The following is a 25,641-nucleotide window of genomic DNA, read 5'->3' on the forward strand; positions in this document are numbered from 1 at the left end:
ATCAGAATCTTGCTTTGGACCCAGCTCTCAGAACAGAAGTGTAAATGACCTTTGCAAGGGACATTTTTACAACTCCATACCATGAGAGAACCAAGCTTTTGGAGTTGTTCCTGAAAACACTCTAGGGAAAAAAAGCCAGGAATGTATTAATCCATTACAGTCGTTCTTTTGGGGAACAACAGGAACAAAAAAAAACGGACAAAACTGACACATTTTTAACAGTCATTAATAACTGTTTATGCAGGTTAATGTCAGCTTCTGATATAGAGCAGGTTTTTAATGTGAGATTATCAATCCACTGCGTTTAAAAAGTAAAACATGCACAGGTTCATCTTCAACAGAAAGAAGGACAAAATGGCTTTTTTCATTTTATTTCAAATTGTTTTCATATAAAATTTAAATCTGTGTTTGATCTGATCTGTGATGATTCCTGATCAAATGATCTTAGATCTTTTCAGCAGAAGCAGAAGACTGACAGCAGTGAGGCGATTCACACACTCTGGAAAGGGAAGAGGGCAGTGGCAGTCGCTGTTGTTGTTTGTTGTTGTTTGTTGTTGGTTGATGTTTGTTGTTGTTGTTGCTGTTGTTGTCCTCAGATTAGATAGAAAGCAGCGGAGCCCAGATGGAGCCTCTGAAACAATCAAATTATTATTAATTTTATTATTATCATTATTTTATCTGACTCACAAATTACATCGTATCACAAATATATATGTTTACCTTAAACAGTGATTCTCACATGCTGCCTGTTCTCCGGCGGCGGCCGAACGCCTTGGAGCCCACGTTGGTAGGAACAAAACTGCTGCTGCCCATTCCTCCCGAGCGGCTCAGGAAATCAGCCAATCGGTGAGTTACACACGTTGCTGTGTTACATGCCCGCTTCTGCACTAATACACTGCTTAAAATAAAACATAAAAAGAGTGAGCAAAAATCTACATCAAAAATATATATGCACTGCACCATGTTCCAAATTATTATGCAAGTGATATTTTTCTCAGATGTAATTGGTCAGTGCAAATGACAGCCAGTATAATTTCCAAGTTATGACCCGTTAAGTATAGAGCCAATTTTTATAAAAAAAAAACCTCCCAATGATGGTATTTTCTTTTTTACACAAAGTTTCAAAACATTTTTCTTCTTTCTTTTATTTGCAGCATTAAGTTATCACATTTACCAAAATTTAAAAACTATTTCAATCTAAAACATCTTAACAGACCTAGTTATTGTATATGTTAACATACAGTTGCAAGTAAAAGTATGTGAACCCTTTGGGATTACTTGGATTTCTGCATAAATTGGGCATTAAATTTGTTATGATCTTCATCTAAGTCACAACAATAGACAAACACAGTCTGCTTAAACTAATACTACACAAAAAATGATATGTTTGCATGGTTTTATTGAACACAACATGTTAACATTCACAGTGCAGGGGGGGGGGGAGTATGTGAACCCCTAGGCTAATGACTTTTCTAAGAGCTAATTAAAGCCAGGATGTGATAAGATTGGATGTGTTGGTTAAAACTGCCCTGTCCTATAAAAACACACCAGTTTTGAGTTTGCTGTTCCTAAGAAGCATTTACTGATGTGAATCATGCCTCGCACAAAAGAGCTCTCAGAAGACCTACGTTCAAGAACTGTTGACTTGTATGAAGCTAGAAAGGGTTACAAAAGTATCTTTAAAAGCCTTGATGTTCATGTGTTCACAGTAAGACAGACGGTCTACAAATGGAGAAAGTTCAGCACTGTTGCTACGCTCCCTAGGTGTGGTTGTCCTGTAAAGATGACCGCAAGAGTACAGTGCAGAATGATCAATGAGGTGAGGAGGAATCCTAGAGTGTCAGCTAAAAACTTACAATCTAACATTTTTGTTGTCAAATCTGCAAAAAGGAAAAAATTAAACAAGAATGGAGTTCATGAGAGGACACCACAGAGGAAGCCACTACTGTCCAAAAAAAACATTTTTGCATGTTTGAAATTTGCAAAAGTGCAAAAAAAATGTTGTTTGGAAGGAACACACAACGCTATGTGTGGAGAAAAAAGGCACAGCACACCATCATCAAAACCTCATCCCAACTGTGAAATATGGTGGAGGAGGCATCATGGCTTCTTTGCTGCCTCAGTGCCTGGACAGATTGCCGTCATCAAAAGAAAAATGAATTCCCAAGTTTACCAAGACATTTTGTAGGAAAACTTAAGACCATCTGTCCAACAACTGAAGTTCAAGAGTATGGATGACGCAACAGGACAACAACCCAAATCATAGAACTAAATCAACAGTCCAACCCAATTGAGATGCCGTGGCATGACGTCAAGAGAGCGATTCACACCAGACATTCCACGAATATTGCTGAACTGAAACAGTTCTGTGAAGAGGAATGATCCAAAAGGTTATTGCTGCCAAAGTTATTAAATCCAAAGGTTCACATACATTTTCCACCCTCACTGTGAATGTTAACATGTTGTGTTCAATAAAACCATGCAAACATATTTTTTGTGTGGTATTTAAGCAGACTATTGTTGTGACTTAGATGAAGATCAGAACACATTTAATGAAAAGTTTGTGCAGAATACCAAGTCCTCCCAAAGGGTTCATATACTTTAACTTGCAACCGTAACACCACTTCTTTAAAATCACCTTTTTGCTTGATGATACTTCAAAGGTTCTTAATAGAGTTGAGGTTAGGCAAAAGATGATGGCCACACCATGAGTTTCTCTCCTTTTTTGCCCAAAGCAGCCAGTGACACAGAGGTTTGTCATCCACCAACCATCCACTCTCCATCCATCTGGACTAGCCAGGGTTGCACCACATTTATCAGTAAACAGGACTGTTTGAAAATGAGTCTTCATGTATGTCTGGGCTACTGCAACCGTTTCTGCTTGAGAGCTCTGGGTAGGGGTGGCCGAATAATAGTTTTATGCACAACTGTAAGCCTCTGGAGAATCCTACACCCACAGGCACTAGCAGCTTCAAATACCTGTTTGCTGTTTTGTAATGGTATTTTAGTAGCTGCTCTCTTAATTTGATGAATTTAGCAGAAACCTTCCTTATTTTGCCTTTATCTGCATGAACCCATCTGTTATCTGTACAAACCTGTGGCCTGCTTAATTACGTGGAACAGTGCATTTTGAGTTTTTTTTTATTACTGTTACCATTAGGAGGTTTGTTCAATAAAATTGGATTTATAACTTAGAATTTATTCTGACTGTCATTTGCACTGACCATTTAGGAAAATCTCAGAAAAATACCACTTGTATAATCACTGAATGCAATCAAATCCTGACAGCAGGATGTAGTAGAAACCCTACCCTGGACTGTAAAAAGAAACAGGTGTCCCAAAACATTTGTCCATATACTGTATAATATAGAATCTATATAAAAAGATACATATATATAACACACAGTTTGTCACAATATTATGACCACCCTATTGTTCCTATGGTCATTGTCCATGTTTTCAGATCCACTGTAGTCCTGTATCTTTTTCTTTGCATACTTTATTATTATAAACCTTCAACCTGTTCTTCAGTGCTCAGGACCACACAGGCCTGCACCATAGCCGGTATGAAATATTAGCACTGATTAGCAAGGTGGTGGTGTATGAAGTGTTAGTGTTTGTGTTGGTAATCTTCTAGACTTTATTCAGTATTCAGAGGATTCAACCCGCAGTGGACTGGATATTTCTGGTTGGTATACTCTTCTCAGTCCAGCAGTCACAGTCTACAGGGTTCATACAGTCTGGAAAACTCATGGAATTTAAAAATAGCAATTTCCATGCCTGGATAAGTTTTGGAAAAATAAAAATACCCAGAAAGTTTTGGAAAAGTCATGGAAATGTCTACAAATGGAATGGTCTACAAATATTTGTGTTTCAGTTTATTGGTGAAGAAGTTCACAAATACATATAATAACAATTAATTATTAGTTTTATTGTCCATCTCTGCACTGATGTTTTAAAAATCATATGGTCATGAAAATTTGCCTCGAAAGCATGGATAAGTCATGAAAAAATCATGCATATGTATTGGTTAAAACGTGTATGAACCCTGACTCTAGTGTTTAAAAACTCCAGCAGCATTGCTGTATCCGATCCCCTCATACCAGCACAACACAAACTAACACCTAATACACCACCAACATGCCAGTCAGTGTGACTGCAGGGCTGAGAATGATCCACCACCCAAATAATAATAATAGCTGCTCTGTTGTGGTCTTGTGGGATCTTGACCTGAAGAACAGTGTAAAAGGAGGATGATAATAAATTATACAGATAAACAAATACAGGACTACAGTCTGTAATTATAGAACTCCAAATGCTCATTGGAGCTAAAAAGATAGACCAGGGGTATTTAATTAGAATTCAGTTTGGTCAAGTTAAAGAAAATTTCATCAGGCTAAGGTCCGGACCGTCGCCAGGGTTAACTTGTGTTATAATTCAGTGTTTTATTCTGTTTACTGAAGAAGCCTATAGTAGTGCTGTCAGTGTTTTATCAACAACTGAAAGACAAAACAAATTAAACATACTAGTATATTTCAACAATATGTATTGTTTTAAATAGGCCTGTCACAATAATTACATTATCAACCTGTCATAAAATAAATGGAAACACCCTCAATAATCTAACATATCGAGTCTAATAATGTGAATCTGTATGTTCACTTTGTTTCAAAATGCTATATTTATTCTATTTGATTTTATTTATATTAGATTTATGCCTGCCTGTCATAATAAAAATTACATGAATGATAAATCGTACAATATATGGAGAAATGTTTGCTGAACTTGGCCAAAATATCACCTTAAAAAAAAACAGTAGTTTTATTTTATTTAATATTATTACTCTAGCATACTTTATTATGTTGTGAGTAAAACTGATGGGGGAAGTTGCCAATGCTTTTTGTCCCCTGGGGTTTGCCTTAGTTGTGAGGTAGGGTTGTTTTGGGAGTAAAGAGAGCACGCCTGCGCTGGGTCCGGACCCGGACCGTGGTCCGCCTATTAGTGACCCCTGAGATAGACAATGACTGTAGAAACAAGTGGGTGGTTAAATATTCTGACTTGACTGTGTATATGCATCGGACATAGCTGTACAGAAAAGGTAAAGACAGAAACAAATTATACACAAAATTAAACATGTAATCATGCATAAACACAGTCACACACACAAACCGAGTTAAGTTAATATTACCTTACCTGCTAGTTTTAGTGAGAGTGTGAATGTGTGTGAATTTGGGAGAATTTGACGAATGTGTGTCAGATTAATTAGAGGGCATCAAGGCTGAGTTGTAATGAGTAAGGATGTTAAATGTGAGTGTGTGTGTGTGTGTGTGTGTCAGTGTGTTTTGCAGTATTGAGTGATAAAAGTAAAGCAGCTTCCTGATAGAAAAATATGTTTATTACAGTAAAAACACAGGTGAGCGCTGACACTGAGATCGGCCTGACTGACTGCTGAGCTGCTCTTCAGCGAGGTGTCTGAAATCTGCACTTCCAAACTCAACATGTTTCAGTTTGAACGTTCAGATTCAGAGCAACAGGAGAGAAACTCTGTACTGAAACAGAGCCGTTCACTCTCAGCTGAACCAGAATCAGCACAAACAACTGAAATCAGACTAAGAGGAGGAGGAAGAGGGTGTGGGGGGAGGAAGAGGGTGTGGAAGGGGGTGGGGTTCATTCTGGGAGGTCATTCAAGATGGCAGAGTCCACATGCAAATGCAGCGCAGGGTTAGATGATATCAAATGCATCTCCGTAGCCGCTGCGACGCTCGGTGACAGACAGGCTGCGTTTCTTGCCCGGTGTGCCCGCGCCCACGTCTGTCCGTGGGAAAGTCTGTAACTTGTGAAGTTCCTGCGAGAGCTTCCCGAGAACGCAGGTGCTGAGGTTGGAGCAGCGCTTGGTTAGAGCTCGGCCCGGGCTGTGAGGAGATAAACATGCAGAAACAAACTCAAAGTGACATGCACACTGACCCCATGCTCTCTTACTCTCTTTACATTAGCTCTCTTTCTCTTTCACACACACACACACACTCCTGTGGTTACATGCGTTTAACCCCTTAAACTGTAAAGACTCTTTTATAACTAAATACATTTAAGAATTCATAGTAAATATTGTGTTATATATTGAAATAATTCAAATTAAATACTGAAAAATAATCAAAGATATTGAATAATTCATAGTGGATGCTATGAGTACTTCACAGTACATACTACATTCACATTATTTACTGAGACAATTACAATATATAATAAGTACTTCATAATAGGGCAAAAAATAATATTGTAGCTAGTTAATTAATATTGGAAAATGAATAATTATCTGCTCAATAATTGATGGTGAATACTGAACAGTTTACAGTAGATACACAATAATTTACCATGTATTGGAATATTTTATAAGAGATCAATGAATAAATAATAATTTGTATCCAGTACTAAACAATTTGTATCCAAAGCTGAACAGGCCAGAAATACATTGTTTTAAAGACTCTACGTATCAGATAGAAATAAAGATCTGAGCTCAGTTATTTATATTGTTTTATCTATATTATATTTATCAAATATTTTCCCTTAGAAACATGTTTAATAATCCCTAAAATCAATTACTGTGCAATACTGCAGAGTTTAAGGGGTTAAAGGGTCTACATTCACACACTGTCCTAGACTCCATATATCATGCTGTACTTCAGTCACATGCTCTTCTCCAGCTATAGAGTGCTGCTGCTGTCATGCAATCATTCAGTCAGATCAGGGTTCTCATGCTTTAGTGGGCCTCTCTGCATTCCCCTCAAACTGTCTGCAAGCAGAACGTCCACTCTTACATTCCGTGATTAAAGAGTTCATGCAGCAGGACTGGGAAGGTGTACTGGTTAGAGCTGAAGGTGTTTGTACTGGAGCTGCTGTTCAGATCACATACCTCTCTCCACTAACCCCACCAGCAACACCGGAGCTTCACTGCACTACACTCAGCCTCCACTGCTTTTAACTGTTTCACAGACCAGTGGAACACAGCACAGGCTCTGTGCTCTAACATACATTACCATCAGTATCCAGACAGAGAACATGTATATTGAATGATTTGATTAAGGAAAAGAAATATGAATAAAAAAGGGGTTCAGATGTCTAATATTAGCCTAAAAGTGATAGTAAAATTTAGGAAGAGACAAAAATAAAAAGAACAAGGAAATAAAAACAATAAACAAATTGAGTAACAAAAAGGAGGATGACCTGATAAAAGAAGAACTAATGAAGGAGGCAGAGGTGAGAGGAGAAAGGGGAGGAGAGGGGCCGTACCTGTTTCCCTCACTTTGTTCCGCCTCCTCTGCTGTCATCTGAACGAACTCTTTAACAATGGCGTTTATTAACCTGCGTGCTTCATAATCCGTCAGCACCACCGTGTCTGTTACAGCATCTGCAGCAGGTCTGCATCCACACACACACACACACACACACCGTCCACTGTAAATTGAATGTGTGACAGCAGTTTAGCAGGTACAGCATGATGATAATGAAGATAATAGTGGTGATGATGGTAATGGTGGAACAGTCTGTTCTGTTTTATTAGCACAAAAAAGAACATCTTATCCACATCAAATCCATTATCAATAGGACAAGATGCCCCCTTTTATCTGAGAAAAAGACCACCAGGTGAGTCTTGCCTTTGTATTTGAAAAAAAAAAAAATTATATTACGTATATAATTTATATACTGTATGTTTATTTATGTCTTTTACTTTTTATTAATTGTAAATGAAATAATTTTACTTCGAATTTGACTATAAAAATTGATTTTAATGATGTTTAATGATTTCAGCAAAAGTTTTTATGTGGGTGTATGTTGACGTGTGTGATTGTGTGTGTTGAAGTGTGTATTTAGGACTGTTCTTACCTGGGAGCGGCATGGGAGCTGTACATTTGGGAGATGAGCAGAAAGTAAGCAGCGAGGAGGGCGGAGACTTTCACCATGAACATGATTCCACACAATAATAAATATACAACCCTGCTCACAGCGAGAAAAAACACACACAAACAAACACACACAGAAAAATACATCTGTCACAAAAAAACATCAAATCTCTGAAATGATAATAAACCAGAACCAGAAGGCTGAACCTGTAAAAAAGGTACTGCACCACTGCCTGCTGTTCTGAGAAACTTTGGCTCTAAAATGTGTTTTAGTTATTAATTCAAATGATAAATGGGTACATGCAGGGTCCAATCATAAATATACAGAACTATTCAACATTTTGGACACACCTTCTCATTCAATGTTTTTATTTTATTTTTTCCTACATTGTTAATGAATCCTGGAGTCATCCAGACTATGAAGGAACACATAAGGAATTTATTTAGGTGCTTTTGTCTGGGTTGCTCGTAACTGAGGCTGGTAACTCTAATGAACATTTCAAGTGTGACTGCACTTGAGAATATTTCCAAAGTTCTTTATTTTATTCTGATTGACTGACCTTCAGCTCTACCTGTTTACAACACAACTGAGGCTCTCAAACACATTAATATGACAAGTAATCAACTCTTAACAAGTTTAGCACAGCTGTTAACTGAAAGCCCTTCCAGGTGACTCTACCTCATAAAGCTGACTGAGAAAATCCAGCCAAGATGTGTAAAGCTGTCATCTGAGCAAGAGGTGTTGCTTTGAAGAATCTAAAATATAAAACATATTTTGATTTGCGTAACACTTTGTTACTATATAGTTCCATATGTTTTTCTTCATAGTTTGGATGACTGTAATATTTAAAAATAACTTATTCAATTTAATGTGTGTCCAAACTTGTGACTGGTACTGACTTTTGACTTTTACTTTCACTCTTTTTTCCCTTATTTTGCATCTCTTCCACTCTTCCTCTGTATCCCTCTAATTTCTCCTGCTGTCCATCCTCCTGTCTCTTCCCCTTTCTGTTCTCTCTCTTTCTCTCTCCTTTCATATAGATCCAACTTCATCCACTGAGTGTCAGACCTGATGCACTGTGTGTGTGTGTGTGTGTCTGGCTGTGCTCACTGTTCTAAATTAAATTAAACATTACAGGAAGCCGTCAACAATACACCCACAGCCCCACCCCTCAATACAGACACGCACACACACACACACACACACACACAGACTCCCATTTCATCAGTATAATAAGAAACACTGTCACCTTTGACCTGCTCACAATCTAGTGACCTTCCTGATCTTTTCTCTTTTAATGTTCCACACACTAACACACACACACTCCTACTGATAACATTTCTATACTGTAACACACACATTCCTACTGTTAACACTCCTGTACTGTAACACACACTCCTACTCATAACACTCCTGTACAGTAACACACACTCCTACTGTTAACACTCCTTTACTGTAACACACACTCCTACTGTTAACACTTCTGTACTGTAACACACACTCCTACTGTTAACACTCCTGTACTGTAACACACACTCCTACTGTTAACACTCCTGTACTGTAACACACACTCCTACTGTTAACACTCCTGTACTGTAACACACACTCCTACTCATAACACTCCTTTACTGTAACACACACTCCTACTGTTAATAATCCTGTACTGTAACACACACTCCTACTCATAACACTCCTTTACTGTAACACACACTCCTACTGTTAACACTCCTATACTGTAACACACACTCCTACTGTTAACACTCCTGTACTGTAACACACACTCCTACTGTTAACACTTCTGTACTGTAACACACACTCCTACTGTTAACACTCCTTTACTGTAACACACACTCCTACTGTTAACACTCCTATACTGTAACACACACTCCTACTGTTAACACTCCTGTACTGTAACACACACTCCTACTGTTAACACTCCTTTACTGTAACACACACTCCTACTCATAACACTCCTTTACTGTAACACACACTCCTACTCATAACACTCCTTTACTGTAACACACACTCCTTTACTGTAACACACACTCCTACTGTTAAAAATCCTGTACTGTAACACACACTCCTACTGTTAACACTTCTGTACTGTAACACACACTCCTACTTATAACACTCCTTTACTGTAACACACACTCCTACTGTTAACACTCCTGTACTGTAACACACATTCCTACTGTTAAAAATCCTGTACTGTAGCACACACTCCTACTCATAACACTCCTTTACTGTAACACACACTCCTACTGTTAACACTCCTGTACTGTAACACACACTCCTACTCATAACACTCCTTTACTGTAACACACACTCCTACTGTTAACACTCCTGTACTGTAACACACACTCCTACTCATAACACTCCTTTACTGTAACACACACTCCTACTGTTAACACTCCTGTACTGTAACACACACTTATACTCATAACACTTCTGTACTATAACACACACTCCTATTATTAACACTCCTGTAACACACACTCCTACTCATAACACTCCTGAACTGTAACACACACTCCTACTGTTAACACTTCTGTACTGTAACACACACTCCTACTGTTAACACTCCTGTAACACACACTCCTACTGTTAACACTCCTGTACTGTAACACACACTCCTACTGTTAATAATCCTGTACTGTAACACACACTCCTACTGTTAACACTCCTGTACTGTAACACACACTCCTACTGTTAACACTCCTGTAATGTAACACACACTCCTACTGTTAACACTTTTGTACTGTAACACACACTCCTACTGTTAACACTCCTGTACTGTAACACACACTCCTACTGTTAACACTCCTGTAATGTAACACACACTCCTACTGTTAACACTTTTGTACTGTAACACACACTCCTACTGTTAACACTCCTGTACTGTAACACAGACTCCTACTGTTAACACTCCTGTACTGTAACACACACTCCTACTGTTAACACTCCTGTACTGTAACACACACTCCTACTGTTAACACTTCTGTACTGTAACACACACTCCTACTGTTAACACTCCTGTAACACACACTCCTACTCATAACACTCCTGTACTGTAACACACACTCCTACTGTTAACACTCCTGTACTGTAACACACACTCCTACTGTTAATAATCCTGTACTGTAACACACACTCCTACTGTTAACACTCCTGTACTGTAACACACACTCCTACTTTTAACACTCCTGTAATGTAACACACGCTCCTACTGTTAACACTTTTGTACTGTAACACACACTCCTACTGTTAACACTCCTGTACTGTAACACACACTCCTACTGTTAACACTTCTGTACTGTAACACACACTCCTACTGTTATCACTCCTGTACTGTAACACACACTCCTACTGTTAACACTCCAGTACTGTAACACACACTCCTACTGTTAACACTCCAGTACTGTAACACACACTTATACTCATAACACTTCTGTACTGTAACACACACTCCTACTGTTAATAATCCTGTACTGTAACACACACTCCTACACATAACACTCTTTTACTGTACCACGCACTCCTACTGTTAACACTCCTGTACTGTAACACACACTCCTACTCATAACACTCCTTTACTGTAACACACACTCCTACTGTTAACACTCCTGTACTGTAACACACATTCCTACTCATAACACTCCTGTACTGTAACACACACTCCTACTGTTAACACTTCTGTACTGTAACACACACTCCTACTGTTAACACTCCTGTACTGTAACACACACTCCTACTGTTAACACTCCTGTACTGTAACACACACTCCTGTACTGTAACACACACTCCTACTGTTATAACTCCTGTACTGTAACACACACTCCTGTACTGTAACACACACTCCTACTGTTATAACTCCTGTACTGTAACACACACTCCTGTACTGTAACACACACTCCTACTGTTAACACTTCTGTACTGTAACACACACTTCTACTGTTATAACTCCTGTACTGTAACACACACCCCTGTACTATAACACACATTCCTGTACTGTAACACACACTCCTGTACTGTAACACACACTCCTTCTGTTAACACTCCTGCACTCCAGAGATGTATATTAATTAAGTAGAACTATTTCACTACTGTAGTTAAGTGCTAAAATACTGTATCTGTTCTGCACTGGATTTTTATTTTTATCTCTAAATCCATATTTTCAGTGCCAGAGCAGTAAATCGCACTGCCACCAGGTTTGATGAATATGCTCATCAATATGCAAATCAAGCGATCAAGCTTATCTTATAAACTTAGAAGAAGAATCCACTACTTTTGAATTTTGAATACTTTAGTGTGGAGCTTAAAAAACATACCAACTTCTACTCATCTTGCAGGAGCTACATGAGAATATTTTACAGATGGATTATCGCAAGAAATCTTTATGAACCTCTGCAACTCCTGCCGAAACATCTGGCAAGTTACGTTACACATGAGTTAGGCACTACTTCTGTATGTGTGGTTAAATAAATGTAATTCGTGTCAATAGTTTTAAAAATATTTTATTGTTCCTGATGAGCTGTATCTTGCTTTTCAGCACTATTGCAATCCAACAATTTATTCTGGCTGCAGCACTTTTTTTATACAAAAAAGTGCAGTCTGTTATTACACACATTTTTAACAGGTAATGAGTAACCTGTTATAACCTATGTGGTCATAACAGGTTACTCATTACCTGTTAAAACCTCCCAATCCTGACCCAATTGTTACAGAATCTGTTCCTGAGCACAGACTGCCCGCCTGCTGTTCTGTCTCAACATGGGCCTTTCTCACTCCAGGCTCTTTTTTGGATGGGGGATTCAGTCATGTCAGCACCCCCCACTGGCCCTGTCAAGTATTGTTTCCAGTGTAAACTATCAAACACACAGACACACACACAGACACACACACACACTTCTACACTGTTGCTTGCTATGAACATTTTAGACATTGTAGACACACACTACTAATGTATAACACTCCTGTACTGTAACACACACTACTGATGTATAACACTCCCGCACTGTAACACACACTACTGATGTATAACACTCCCGCACTGTAACACACACTACTGATGTATAACACTCCCGCACTGTAACACACACTACTGATGTATAACACTCCCGCACTGTAACACACACTACTGATGTATAACACTCTTCCACTCTAACATACTCTCACTACTGTATAACACTCTTCCACTCTAACATACTCTCACTACTGTATATAACTCTTCCACTCTAACATACACTCACTACTGTATAACACTCTTCCACTCTAACATACTCTCACTACTGTATAACACTCTTCCACTCTAAGATACTCTCACTACTGTATAACACTCTTCCACTCTAACACACTCTCACTACTGTATAACACTCTTCCACTATAACATACTCTCACTACTGTATAACACTCTTCCACTCTAACATACACTCACTATTGTTTAACACTCTTCCACTCTAACATACTCTCACTTCTGTATAACACTCTTTCACTCTAACATACTCTCACTACTGTATAACACTCTTCCAATCTAACATACTCTCACTACTGTATAACACTCTTTCACTCTAACATACTCTCACTACTGTATAACACTCTTTCACTCTAACATACACTCACTACTGTATAACACTCTTCCACTCTAACATACTCTCACTACTGTATAACACTCTTCCAGGCTACCATACACTCACTACTGTATAACACTCTTCCACTCTAAGATAATCTCACTACTGTATATCACTCTTTCACTCTAACATACTCTCACTACTGTATAACACTCTTTCACTCTAACATACTCTCACTACTGTATAACACTCTTTCACTCTAACATACACTCACTACTGTATAACACTCTTCCACTCTAAGATACTCTCACTACTGTATATCACTCTTTCACTCTAACATACTCTCACTACTGTATAACACTCTTCCACTCTAACATGCACTCACTACTGTATAACACTCTTCCACTCTAACATACACTCACTACTGTATATCACTCTTTCACTCTAACATACTCTCACTACTGTATAACACTCTTCCACTCTACCATACACTCACTACTGTATAACACTCTTCCACTCTAAGATACTCTCACTACTGTATATCACTCTTTCACTCTAACATACTCTCACTACTGTATAACACTCTTTCACTCTAACATACTCTCACTACTGTATAACACTCTTTCACTCTAACATACACTCACTACTGTATAACACTCTTCCACTCTAACATACACCTACTACTGTATATAACTCTTCCACTCTAAGATACTCTTACTACTGTATATAACTCTTCCACTCTAAGATACTCTCACTACTGTATATCACTCTTTCACTCTAACATACTCTCACTACTGTATATCACTCTTTCACTCTAACATACACTCACTACTGTATAACACTCTTCCACTTTAAGATACTCTCACTACTGTATATCACTCTTTCACTCTAACATACTCTCACTACTGTATAACACTCTTCCACTATAACATACTCTCACTACTGTATAACACTCTTCCACTCTAACATACTCTCACTACTGTATAACACTCTTCCACTCTAACATACACTCACTATTGTTTAACACTCTTCCACTCTAACATACTCTCACTTCTGTATAACACTCTTTCACTCTAACATACTCTCACTACTGTATAACACTCTTCCAATCTAACATACTCTCACTACTGTATAACACTCTTCCACTCTAACATACACTCACTACTGTATAACACTCTTCCACTCTAACATACTCTCACTACTGTATAACACTCTTTCACTCTAATATACTCTCACTACTGTATAACACTCTTCCAGGCTACCATACACTCACTACTGTATAACACTCTTTCACTCTAACATACTCTCACTACTGTATAACACTCTTTCACTCTAACATACTCTCACTACTGTATAACACTCTTTCACTCTAACATACTCTCACTACTGTATAACACTCTTCCAGGCTACCATACACTCACTACTGTATAACACTCTTTCACTCTAACATACACTCACTACTGTATAACACTCTTCCACTCTAACATACTCTCACTACTGTATAACACTCTTCCAGGCTACCATACACTCACTACTGTATAACACTCTTCCACTCTAAGATACTCTCACTACTGTATAACACTCTTCCACTCTAACATACACTCACTACTGTATAACACTCTTTCACTCTAACATACTCTCACTACTGTATAACACTCTTCCACTCTAACATACACTCACTACTGTATAACACTCTTCCACTCTAACATACACTCACTACTGTATAACACTCTTTCACTCTAACATACACTCACTACTGTATAACACTCTTTCACTCTAACATACTCTCACTACTGTATAACACTCTTCCACTCTAACATACACTCACTACTGTATAACACTCTTCCACTCTAACATACACTCACTACTGTATAACACTCTTTCACTCTAACATACACTCACTACTGTATAACACTCTTCCACTCTAACATACACTCACTATTGTTTAACACTCTTCCACTCTAACATACTCTCACTTCTGTATAACACTCTTTCACTCTAACATACTCTCACTACTGTATAACACTCTTCCAATCTAACATACTCTCACTACTGTATAACACTCTTCCACTCTAACATACACTCACTACTGTATAACATTCTTCCACTCTAACATACTCTCACTACTGTATAACACTCTTTCACTCTAACATACTCTCACTACTGTATAACACTCTTTCACTCTAACATACACTCACTACTGTATAACACTCTTCCACTCTAACATACTCTCACTACTGTATAACACTCTTCCAGGCTACCATACACTCACTACTGTATAACACTCTTCCACTCTAAGATACTCTCACTACTGTATAACACTCTTCCACTCTAACATACACTCACTACTGTATAACACTCTTTCACTCTAACATACTCTCACTACTGTATAACACTCTTCCACTCTAACATACACTCACTACTGTATAACACTCTTCCACTCTAACATACACTCACTACTGTATAACACTCTTTCACTCTAACATACACTCACTACTGTATAACACTCTTTCACTCTAACATACTCTCACTACTGTATAACACTCTTTCACTCTAACATACTCTCACTACTGTATAACACTCTTTCACTCTAACATACAATCACTACTGTATAACACTCTTCCAATCTAACATACTCTCACTACTGTATAACACTCTTCCACTCTAACATACACTCACTACTGTATAACACTCTTCCACTCTAACATACTCTCACTACTGTATAACACTCTTTCACTCTAACATACTCTCACTACTGTATAACACTCTTCCACTCTAAGATACTCTCACTACTGTATATCACTCTTTCACTCTAACATACTCTCACTACTGTATAACACTCTTCCACTCTAACATACACTCACTACTGTATAACACTCTTCCACTCTAACATACACTCACTACTGTATAACACTCTTTCACTCTAACATACACTCACTACTGTATAACACTCTTTCACTCTAACATACTCTCACTTCTGTATAACACTCTTTCACTCTAACATACTCTCACTACTGTATAACACTCTTCCAATCTAACATACTCTCACTACTGTATAACACTCTTCCACTCTAACATACACTCACTACTGTATAACACTCTTCCACTCTAACATACTCTCACTACTGTATAACACTCTTTCACTCTAACATACTCTCACTACTGTATAACACTCTTTCACTCTAACATACACTCACTACTGTATAACACTCTTCCACTCTAACATACTCTCACTACTGTATAACACTCTTCCAGGCTACCATACACTCACTACTGTATAACACTCTTCCACTCTAAGATACTCTCACTACTGTATAACACTCTTCCACTCTAACATACACTCACTACTGTATAACACTCTTTCACTCTAACATACTCTCACTACTGTATAACACTCTTCCACTCTAAGATACTCTCACTACTGTATAACACTCTTCCACTCTAACATACTCTCACTACTGTATAACACTCTTCCTCTCTAACATACACTCACTACTGTATAACACTCTTCCACTCTAACATACTCTCACTACTGTATAACTCTCTTCCACTCTAACATACTCTCACTACTGTATAACACTCTTCCACTCTAACATACTCTCACTACTGTATAACTCTCTTCCACTCTAACATACTCTCACTACTGTATAACACTCTTCCACTCTAACATACACTCACTACTGTATAACACTCTTCCACTCTAACATACTCTCACTACTGTTTAACACTCTTCCACTCTAACATACTCTCACTACTGTATAACACTCTTTCACTCTAACATACACTCACTACTGTATAACACTCTTTCACTCTAACATACTCTCACTACTGTATAACACTCTTCCACTCTAACATACACTCACTACTGTATAACACTCTTCCACTCTAACATACACTCACTACTGTATAACACTCTTCCACTCTAACATACACTCACTACTTTATAACACTCTTCCACTCTAACATACTCTCACTACTGTATAACACTCTTCCACTCTAACATACACTCACTACTTTATAACACTCTTCCACTCTAACATACTCTCACTACTGTATAACACTCTTCCACTCTAACATACACTCACTACTGTATAACACTCTTTCACTCTAACATACTCTCACTACTGTATAACACTCTTTCACTCTAACATACACTCACTACTGTATAACACTCTTCCAGGCTACCATACACTCACTACTGTATAACACTCTTTCACTCTAACATACACTCACTACTGTATAACACTCTTCCACTCTAACATACACTCACTACTGTATAACACTCTTCCACTCTAACATACTCTCACTACTGTATAACACTCTTCCAGGCTACCATACACTCACTACTGTATAACACTCTTCCACTCTAACATACACTCACTACTGTATAACACTCTTCCACTCTAACATACACTCACTACTGTATAACACTCTTCCACTCTAAGATAATCTCACTACTGTATAACACTCTTCCACTCTAAGATACTCTCACTACTGTATATCACTCTTTCACTCTAACATACTCTCACTACTGTATAACACTCTTCCACTCTAACATACTCTCACTACTGTATATCACTCTTTCACTCTAACATACTCTCACTACTGTATAACACTCTTCCACTCTAAGATACTCTCACTACTGTATATCACTCTTTCACTCTAACATACTCTCACTACTGTATAACACTCTTCCACTCTAACATGCACTCACTACTGTATAACACTCTTCCACTCTAACATACACTCACTACTGTATAACACTCTTCCACTCTAACATACACTCACTACTGTATATAACTCTTCCACTCTAAGATACTCTCACTACTGTATATCACTCTTTCACTCTAACATACTCTCACTACTGTATAACACTCTTCCACTCTAACATACACTCACTACTGTATAACACTCTTCCAGGCTACCATACACTCACTACTGTATAACACTCTTCCACTCTAAGATACTCTCACTACTGTATATCACTCTTTCACTCTAACATACTCTCACTACTGTATAACACTCTTCCACTCTAACATACACTCACTACTGTATAACACTCTTCGACTCTAACATACACTCACTACTGTATAACACTCTTCCACTCTAACATACACTCACTACTGTATAACACTCTTCCACTCTAAGATACTCTCACTACTGTATATCACTCTTTCACTCTAACATACTCTTACTACTGTATAACACTCTTCCACTCTAAGATACTCTCACTACTGTATATCACTCTTTCACTCTAACATACTCTCACTACTGTATAACACTCTTCCACTCTAACATACACTCACTACTGTATAACACTCTTCCACTCTAACATACACTCACTACTGTATAACACTCTTCCACTCTAACATACACTCACTACTGTATAACACTCTTCCACTCTAACATACACTCACTACTGTATAACACTCTTCCACTCTAACATACTCTCACTACTGTATAACACTCTTCCACTCTAAGATACTCTCACTACTGTATAACACTCTTCCAGGCTACCATACACTCACTACTGTATAACACTCTTTCACTCTAACATACTCTCACTACTGTATAACACTCTTCCACTCTAACATACTCTCACTACTGTATAACACTCTTCCACTCTAACATACACTCACTACTGTATAACACTCTTCCAGGCTAACATACACTCACTACTGTATAACACTCTTTCACTCTAACATACTCTCACTACTGTATAACACTCTTCCACTCTAACATACTCTCACTACTGTATAACACTCTTCCACTCTAACATACTCTCACTACTGTATAACACTCTTTCACTCTAACATACACTCACTACTGTATAACACTCTTTCACTCTAACATACTCTCACTACTGTATAACACTCTTCCAGGCTACCATACACTCACTACTGTATAACACTCTTTCACTCTAACATACTCTCACTACTGTATAACACTCTTCCACTCTAACATACTCTCACTACTGTATAACACTCTTTCACTCTAACATACACTCACTACTGTATAACACTCTTTCACTCTAACATACTCTCACTACTGTATAACACTCTTCCACTCTAACATACTCTCACTACTGTATAACACTCTTCCACTATAACATACACTCACTACTGTATAACACTCTTCCACTCTAACATACTCTCACTACTGTATAACACTCTTTCACTCTAACATACTCTCACTACTGTATAACACTCTTTCACTCTAACATACACTCACTACTGTATAACACTCTTCCACTCTAACATACACCTACTACTGTATATAACTCTTCCACTCTAAGATACTCTCACTACTGTATATAACTCTTCCACTCTAAGATACTCTCACTACTGTATATCACTCTTTCACTCTAACATACTCTCACTACTGTATATCACTCTTTCACTCTAACATACACTCACTACTGTATAACACTCTTCCACTTTAAGATACTCTCACTACTGTATATCACTCTTTCACTCTAACATACTCTCACTACTGTATAACACTCTTCCACTATAACATACTCTCACTACTGTATAACACTCTTCCACTCTAACATACTCTCACTACTGTATAACACTCTTCCACTCTAACATACACTCACTATTGTTTAACACTCTTCCACTCTAACATACTCTCACTTCTGTATAACACTCTTTCACTCTAACATACTCTCACTACTGTATAACACTCTTCCAATCTAACATACTCTCACTACTGTATAACACTCTTCCACTCTAACATACACTCACTACTGTATAACACTCTTCCACTCTAACATACTCTCACTACTGTATAACACTCTTTCACTCTAACATACTCTCACTACTGTATAACACTCTTCCAGGCTACCATACACTCACTACTGTATAACACTCTTTCACTCTAACATACTCTCACTACTGTATAACACTCTTTCACTCTAACATACTCTCACTACTGTATAACACTCTTTCACTCTAACATACTCTCACTACTGTATAACACTCTTCCAGGCTACCATACACTCACTACTGTATAACACTCTTTCACTCTAACATACACTCACTACTGTATAACACTCTTCCACTCTAACATACTCTCACTACTGTATAACACTCTTCCAGGCTACCATACACTCACTACTGTATAACACTCTTCCACTCTAAGATACTCTCACTACTGTATAACACTCTTCCACTCTAACATACACTCACTACTGTATAACACTCTTTCACTCTAACATACTCTCACTACTGTATAACACTCTTCCACTCTAACATACACTCACTACTGTATAACACTCTTCCACTCTAACATACACTCACTACTGTATAACACTCTTTCACTCTAACATACACTCACTACTGTATAACACTCTTTCACTCTAACATACTCTCACTACTGTATAACACTCTTCCACTCTAACATACACTCACTACTGTATAACACTCTTCCACTCTAACATACACTCACTACTGTATAACACTCTTTCACTCTAACATACACTCACTACTGTATAACACTCTTCCACTCTAACATACACTCACTATTGTTTAACACTCTTCCACTCTAACATACTCTCACTTCTGTATAACACTCTTTCACTCTAACATACTCTCACTACTGTATAACACTCTTCCAATCTAACATACTCTCACTACTGTATAACACTCTTCCACTCTAACATACACTCACTACTGTATAACACTCTTCCACTCTAACATACTCTCACTACTGTATAACACTCTTTCACTCTAACATACTCTCACTACTGTATAACACTCTTTCACTCTAACATACACTCACTACTGTATAACACTCTTCCACTCTAACATACTCTCACTACTGTATAACACTCTTCCAGGCTACCATACACTCACTACTGTATAACACTCTTCCACTCTAAGATACTCTCACTACTGTATAACACTCTTCCACTCTAACATACACTCACTACTGTATAACACTCTTTCACTCTAACATACTCTCACTACTGTATAACACTCTTCCACTCTAACATACACTCACTACTGTATAACACTCTTCCACTCTAACATACACTCACTACTGTATAACACTCTTTCACTCTAACATACACTCACTACTGTATAACACTCTTTCACTCTAACATACTCTCACTACTGTATAACACTCTTTCACTCTAACATACTCTCACTACTGTATAACACTCTTTCACTCTAACATACACTCACTACTGTATAACACTCTTCCAATCTAACATACTCTCACTACTGTATAACACTCTTCCACTCTAACATACACTCACTACTGTATAACACTCTTCCACTCTAACATACTCTCACTACTGTATAACACTCTTTCACTCTAACATACTCTCACTACTGTATAACACTCTTCCACTCTAAGATACTCTCACTACTGTATATCACTCTTTCACTCTAACATACTCTCACTACTGTATAACACTCTTCCACTCTAACATACACTCACTACTGTATAACACTCTTCCACTCTAACATACACTCACTACTGTATAACACTCTTTCACTCTAACATACACTCACTACTGTATAACACTCTTTCACTCTAACATACTCTCACTTCTGTATAACACTCTTTCACTCTAACATACTCTCACTACTGTATAACACTCTTCCAATCTAACATACTCTCACTACTGTATAACACTCTTCCACTCTAACATACACTCACTACTGTATAACACTCTTCCACTCTAACATACTCTCACTACTGTATAACACTCTTTCACTCTAACATACTCTCACTACTGTATAACACTCTTTCACTCTAACATACACTCACTACTGTATAACACTCTTCCACTCTAACATACTCTCACTACTGTATAACACTCTTCCAGGCTACCATACACTCACTACTGTATAACACTCTTCCACTCTAAGATACTCTCACTACTGTATAACACTCTTCCACTCTAACATACACTCACTACTGTATAACACTCTTTCACTCTAACATACTCTCACTACTGTATAACACTCTTCCACTCTAAGATACTCTCACTACTGTATAACACTCTTCCACTCTAACATACTCTCACTACTGTATAACACTCTTCCTCTCTAACATACACTCACTACTGTATAACACTCTTCCACTCTAACATACTCTCACTACTGTATAACTCTCTTCCACTCTAACATACTCTCACTACTGTATAACACTCTTCCACTCTAACATACTCTCACTACTGTATAACTCTCTTCCACTCTAACATACTCTCACTACTGTATAACACTCTTCCACTCTAACATACACTCACTACTGTATAACACTCTTCCACTCTAACATACTCTCACTACTGTTTAACACTCTTCCACTCTAACATACTCTCACTACTGTATAACACTCTTTCACTCTAACATACACTCACTACTGTATAACACTCTTTCACTCTAACATACTCTCACTACTGTATAACACTCTTCCACTCTAACATACACTCACTACTGTATAACACTCTTCCACTCTAACATACACTCACTACTGTATAACACTCTTCCACTCTAACATACTCTCACTACTGTATAACACTCTTCCAGGCTACCATACACTCACTACTGTATAACACTCTTCCACTCTAACATACACTCACTACTGTATAACACTCTTCCACTCTAACATACACTCACTACTGTATAACACTCTTCCACTCTAAGATAATCTCACTACTGTATAACACTCTTCCACTCTAAGATACTCTCACTACTGTATATCACTCTTTCACTCTAACATACTCTCACTACTGTATAACACTCTTCCACTCTAACATACTCTCACTACTGTATATCACTCTTTCACTCTAACATACTCTCACTACTGTATAACACTCTTCCACTCTAAGATACTCTCACTACTGTATATCACTCTTTCACTCTAACATACTCTCACTACTGTATAACACTCTTCCACTCTAACATGCACTCACTACTGTATAACACTCTTCCACTCTAACATACACTCACTACTGTATAACACTCTTCCACTCTAACATACACTCACTACTGTATATAACTCTTCCACTCTAAGATACTCTCACTACTGTATATCACTCTTTCACTCTAACATACTCTCACTACTGTATAACACTCTTCCACTCTAACATACACTCACTACTGTATAACACTCTTCCAGGCTACCATACACTCACTACTGTATAACACTCTTCCACTCTAAGATACTCTCACTACTGTATATCACTCTTTCACTCTAACATACTCTCACTACTGTATAACACTCTTCCACTCTAACATACACTCACTACTGTATAACACTCTTCGACTCTAACATACACTCACTACTGTATAACACTCTTCCACTCTAACATACACTCACTACTGTATAACACTCTTCCACTCTAAGATACTCTCACTACTGTATATCACTCTTTCACTCTAACATACTCTTACTACTGTATAACACTCTTCCACTCTAAGATACTCTCACTACTGTATATCACTCTTTCACTCTAACATACTCTCACTACTGTATAACACTCTTCCACTCTAACATACACTCACTACTGTATAACACTCTTCCACTCTAACATACACTCACTACTGTATAACACTCTTCCACTCTAACATACACTCACTACTGTATAACACTCTTCCACTCTAACATACTCTCACTACTGTATAACACTCTTCCACTCTAAGATACTCTCACTACTGTATAACACTCTTCCAGGCTACCATACACTCACTACTGTATAACACTCTTTCACTCTAACATACTCTCACTACTGTATAACACTCTTCCACTCTAACATACTCTCACTACTGTATAACACTCTTCCACTCTAACATACACTCACTACTGTATAACACTCTTCCAGGCTAACATACACTCACTACTGTATAACACTCTTTCACTCTAACATACTCTCACTACTGTATAACACTCTTCCACTCTAACATACTCTCACTACTGTATAACACTCTTCCACTCTAACATACTCTCACTACTGTATAACACTCTTTCACTCTAACATACACTCACTACTGTATAACACTCTTTCACTCTAACATACTCTCACTACTGTATAACACTCTTCCAGGCTACCATACACTCACTACTGTATAACACTCTTTCACTCTAACATACTCTCACTACTGTATAACACTCTTCCACTCTAACATACTCTCACTACTGTATAACACACTTTCATTCTAACATACACTCACTACTGTATAACACTCTTCCACTCTAACATACTCTCACTACTGTATAACACTCTTCCAGGCTAACATACACTCACTACTGTATAACACTCTTCCACTCTAAGATACTCTCACTACTGTATAACACTCTTCCACTATAACATACACTCACTACTGTATAACACTCTTCCACTCTAACATACTCTCACTATTGTTTAACACTCATACCCTCCTAATCACACTCACCCACTCACTTTTTCTCTTCCCCCACTTTCTTCTGTCCTCATCTATCGTTCTCATCTATACCTCCTTGTTCTCGCAGCTTTTTCCTCTTCAGTTCATCCTTGTTAATGCTCTCTCTCTCTCCTGTTTCTCTCCTATATCCCTGTCTTTGTCTCATTCTGTCTCTTGGTTTTCGTTCTATTCACTTTTTCAGTCACATTTCTCTCTCTCTTTCAGTTTTCTTTAGTATCTTTTTTACTTTCTTTTTCCTTTTGATTCTTTCTTCTCTTCTCTCCCTTTCTCTCTCTGTCTCTCTCTCTCTCTCTATTGTCTTCCACTCACTCTCTCCTCTTCTAAATCTTTCTTCTTAAATATTTTTTTCTTCCTTTTTCTCCATTTTTTACTTAATAATGTTTTTCTTTCTCCTGCTGTTCCTCACTTACTCTTCTATTTTCTTTTCTCACACAGATTATTATCAGATTATTATCAGTTTCAAATATAGTCTCTTATTAAGTTACTTGAGTTAAGGTAAAATCCTGGTCACTGACCTGCTGTCTGTCCACAGGTGAGAGTTTAAGCTGCAGCAGCAGCAGCAGCACTCTGAGTGCACAGCCTGTCAGAGAAGAGTGTCAGGAGTGAGCACTTACTGTGGGAGTGTGGAGTCTTCCTGCACAGACACACACAGCTGAGAGACTGTCAGCGAGAGACACACACAGTCGTCTTCTTCTCCTGTGGAGTGACTCCTGGTTCTGTAGAACACACCACAGTGCTGAAGCCTATATACAGGG

The 25,641-nt window shown here is 37.9% G+C and overlaps 1 protein-coding gene across 3 annotated transcripts; it reads right to left on the bottom strand.

Annotated features, from left to right (window-relative positions):
• Positions 1 to 355: 355 nt before the first annotated feature.
• On the bottom strand, positions 356 to 25,641 carry LOC103038640 (calcitonin gene-related peptide). Of its 3 annotated transcripts, none has more exons than XM_049484467.1 (5): positions 25,501 to 25,583; positions 7,882 to 7,992; positions 7,288 to 7,416; positions 721 to 895; positions 356 to 631 (listed from the first exon to the last, which is right to left on the bottom strand). In XM_049484467.1, the coding sequence occupies exons 2-4, from the start codon at positions 7,962 to 7,964 to the stop codon at positions 736 to 738; spliced, it is 372 nt and encodes a 123-aa protein (XP_049340424.1). In that variant the 5' UTR covers positions 7,965 to 7,992; positions 25,501 to 25,583; the 3' UTR covers positions 356 to 631; positions 721 to 735. The 3 variants fall into 3 exon arrangements, with proteins under 3 accessions (XP_049340424.1, XP_049340423.1, XP_049340425.1); XM_049484466.1 differs by having other exon boundaries at positions 721 to 898; XM_049484468.1 differs by lacking the exons at positions 356 to 631; positions 721 to 895 and adding an exon at positions 2,559 to 5,912 and having other exon boundaries at positions 25,501 to 25,641.

This window comes from Astyanax mexicanus, chromosome 10, assembly GCF_023375975.1.
Source record: "Astyanax mexicanus isolate ESR-SI-001 chromosome 10, AstMex3_surface, whole genome shotgun sequence".
Classification (NCBI taxonomy): Eukaryota; Metazoa; Chordata; class Actinopteri; order Characiformes; family Acestrorhamphidae; genus Astyanax; species Astyanax mexicanus.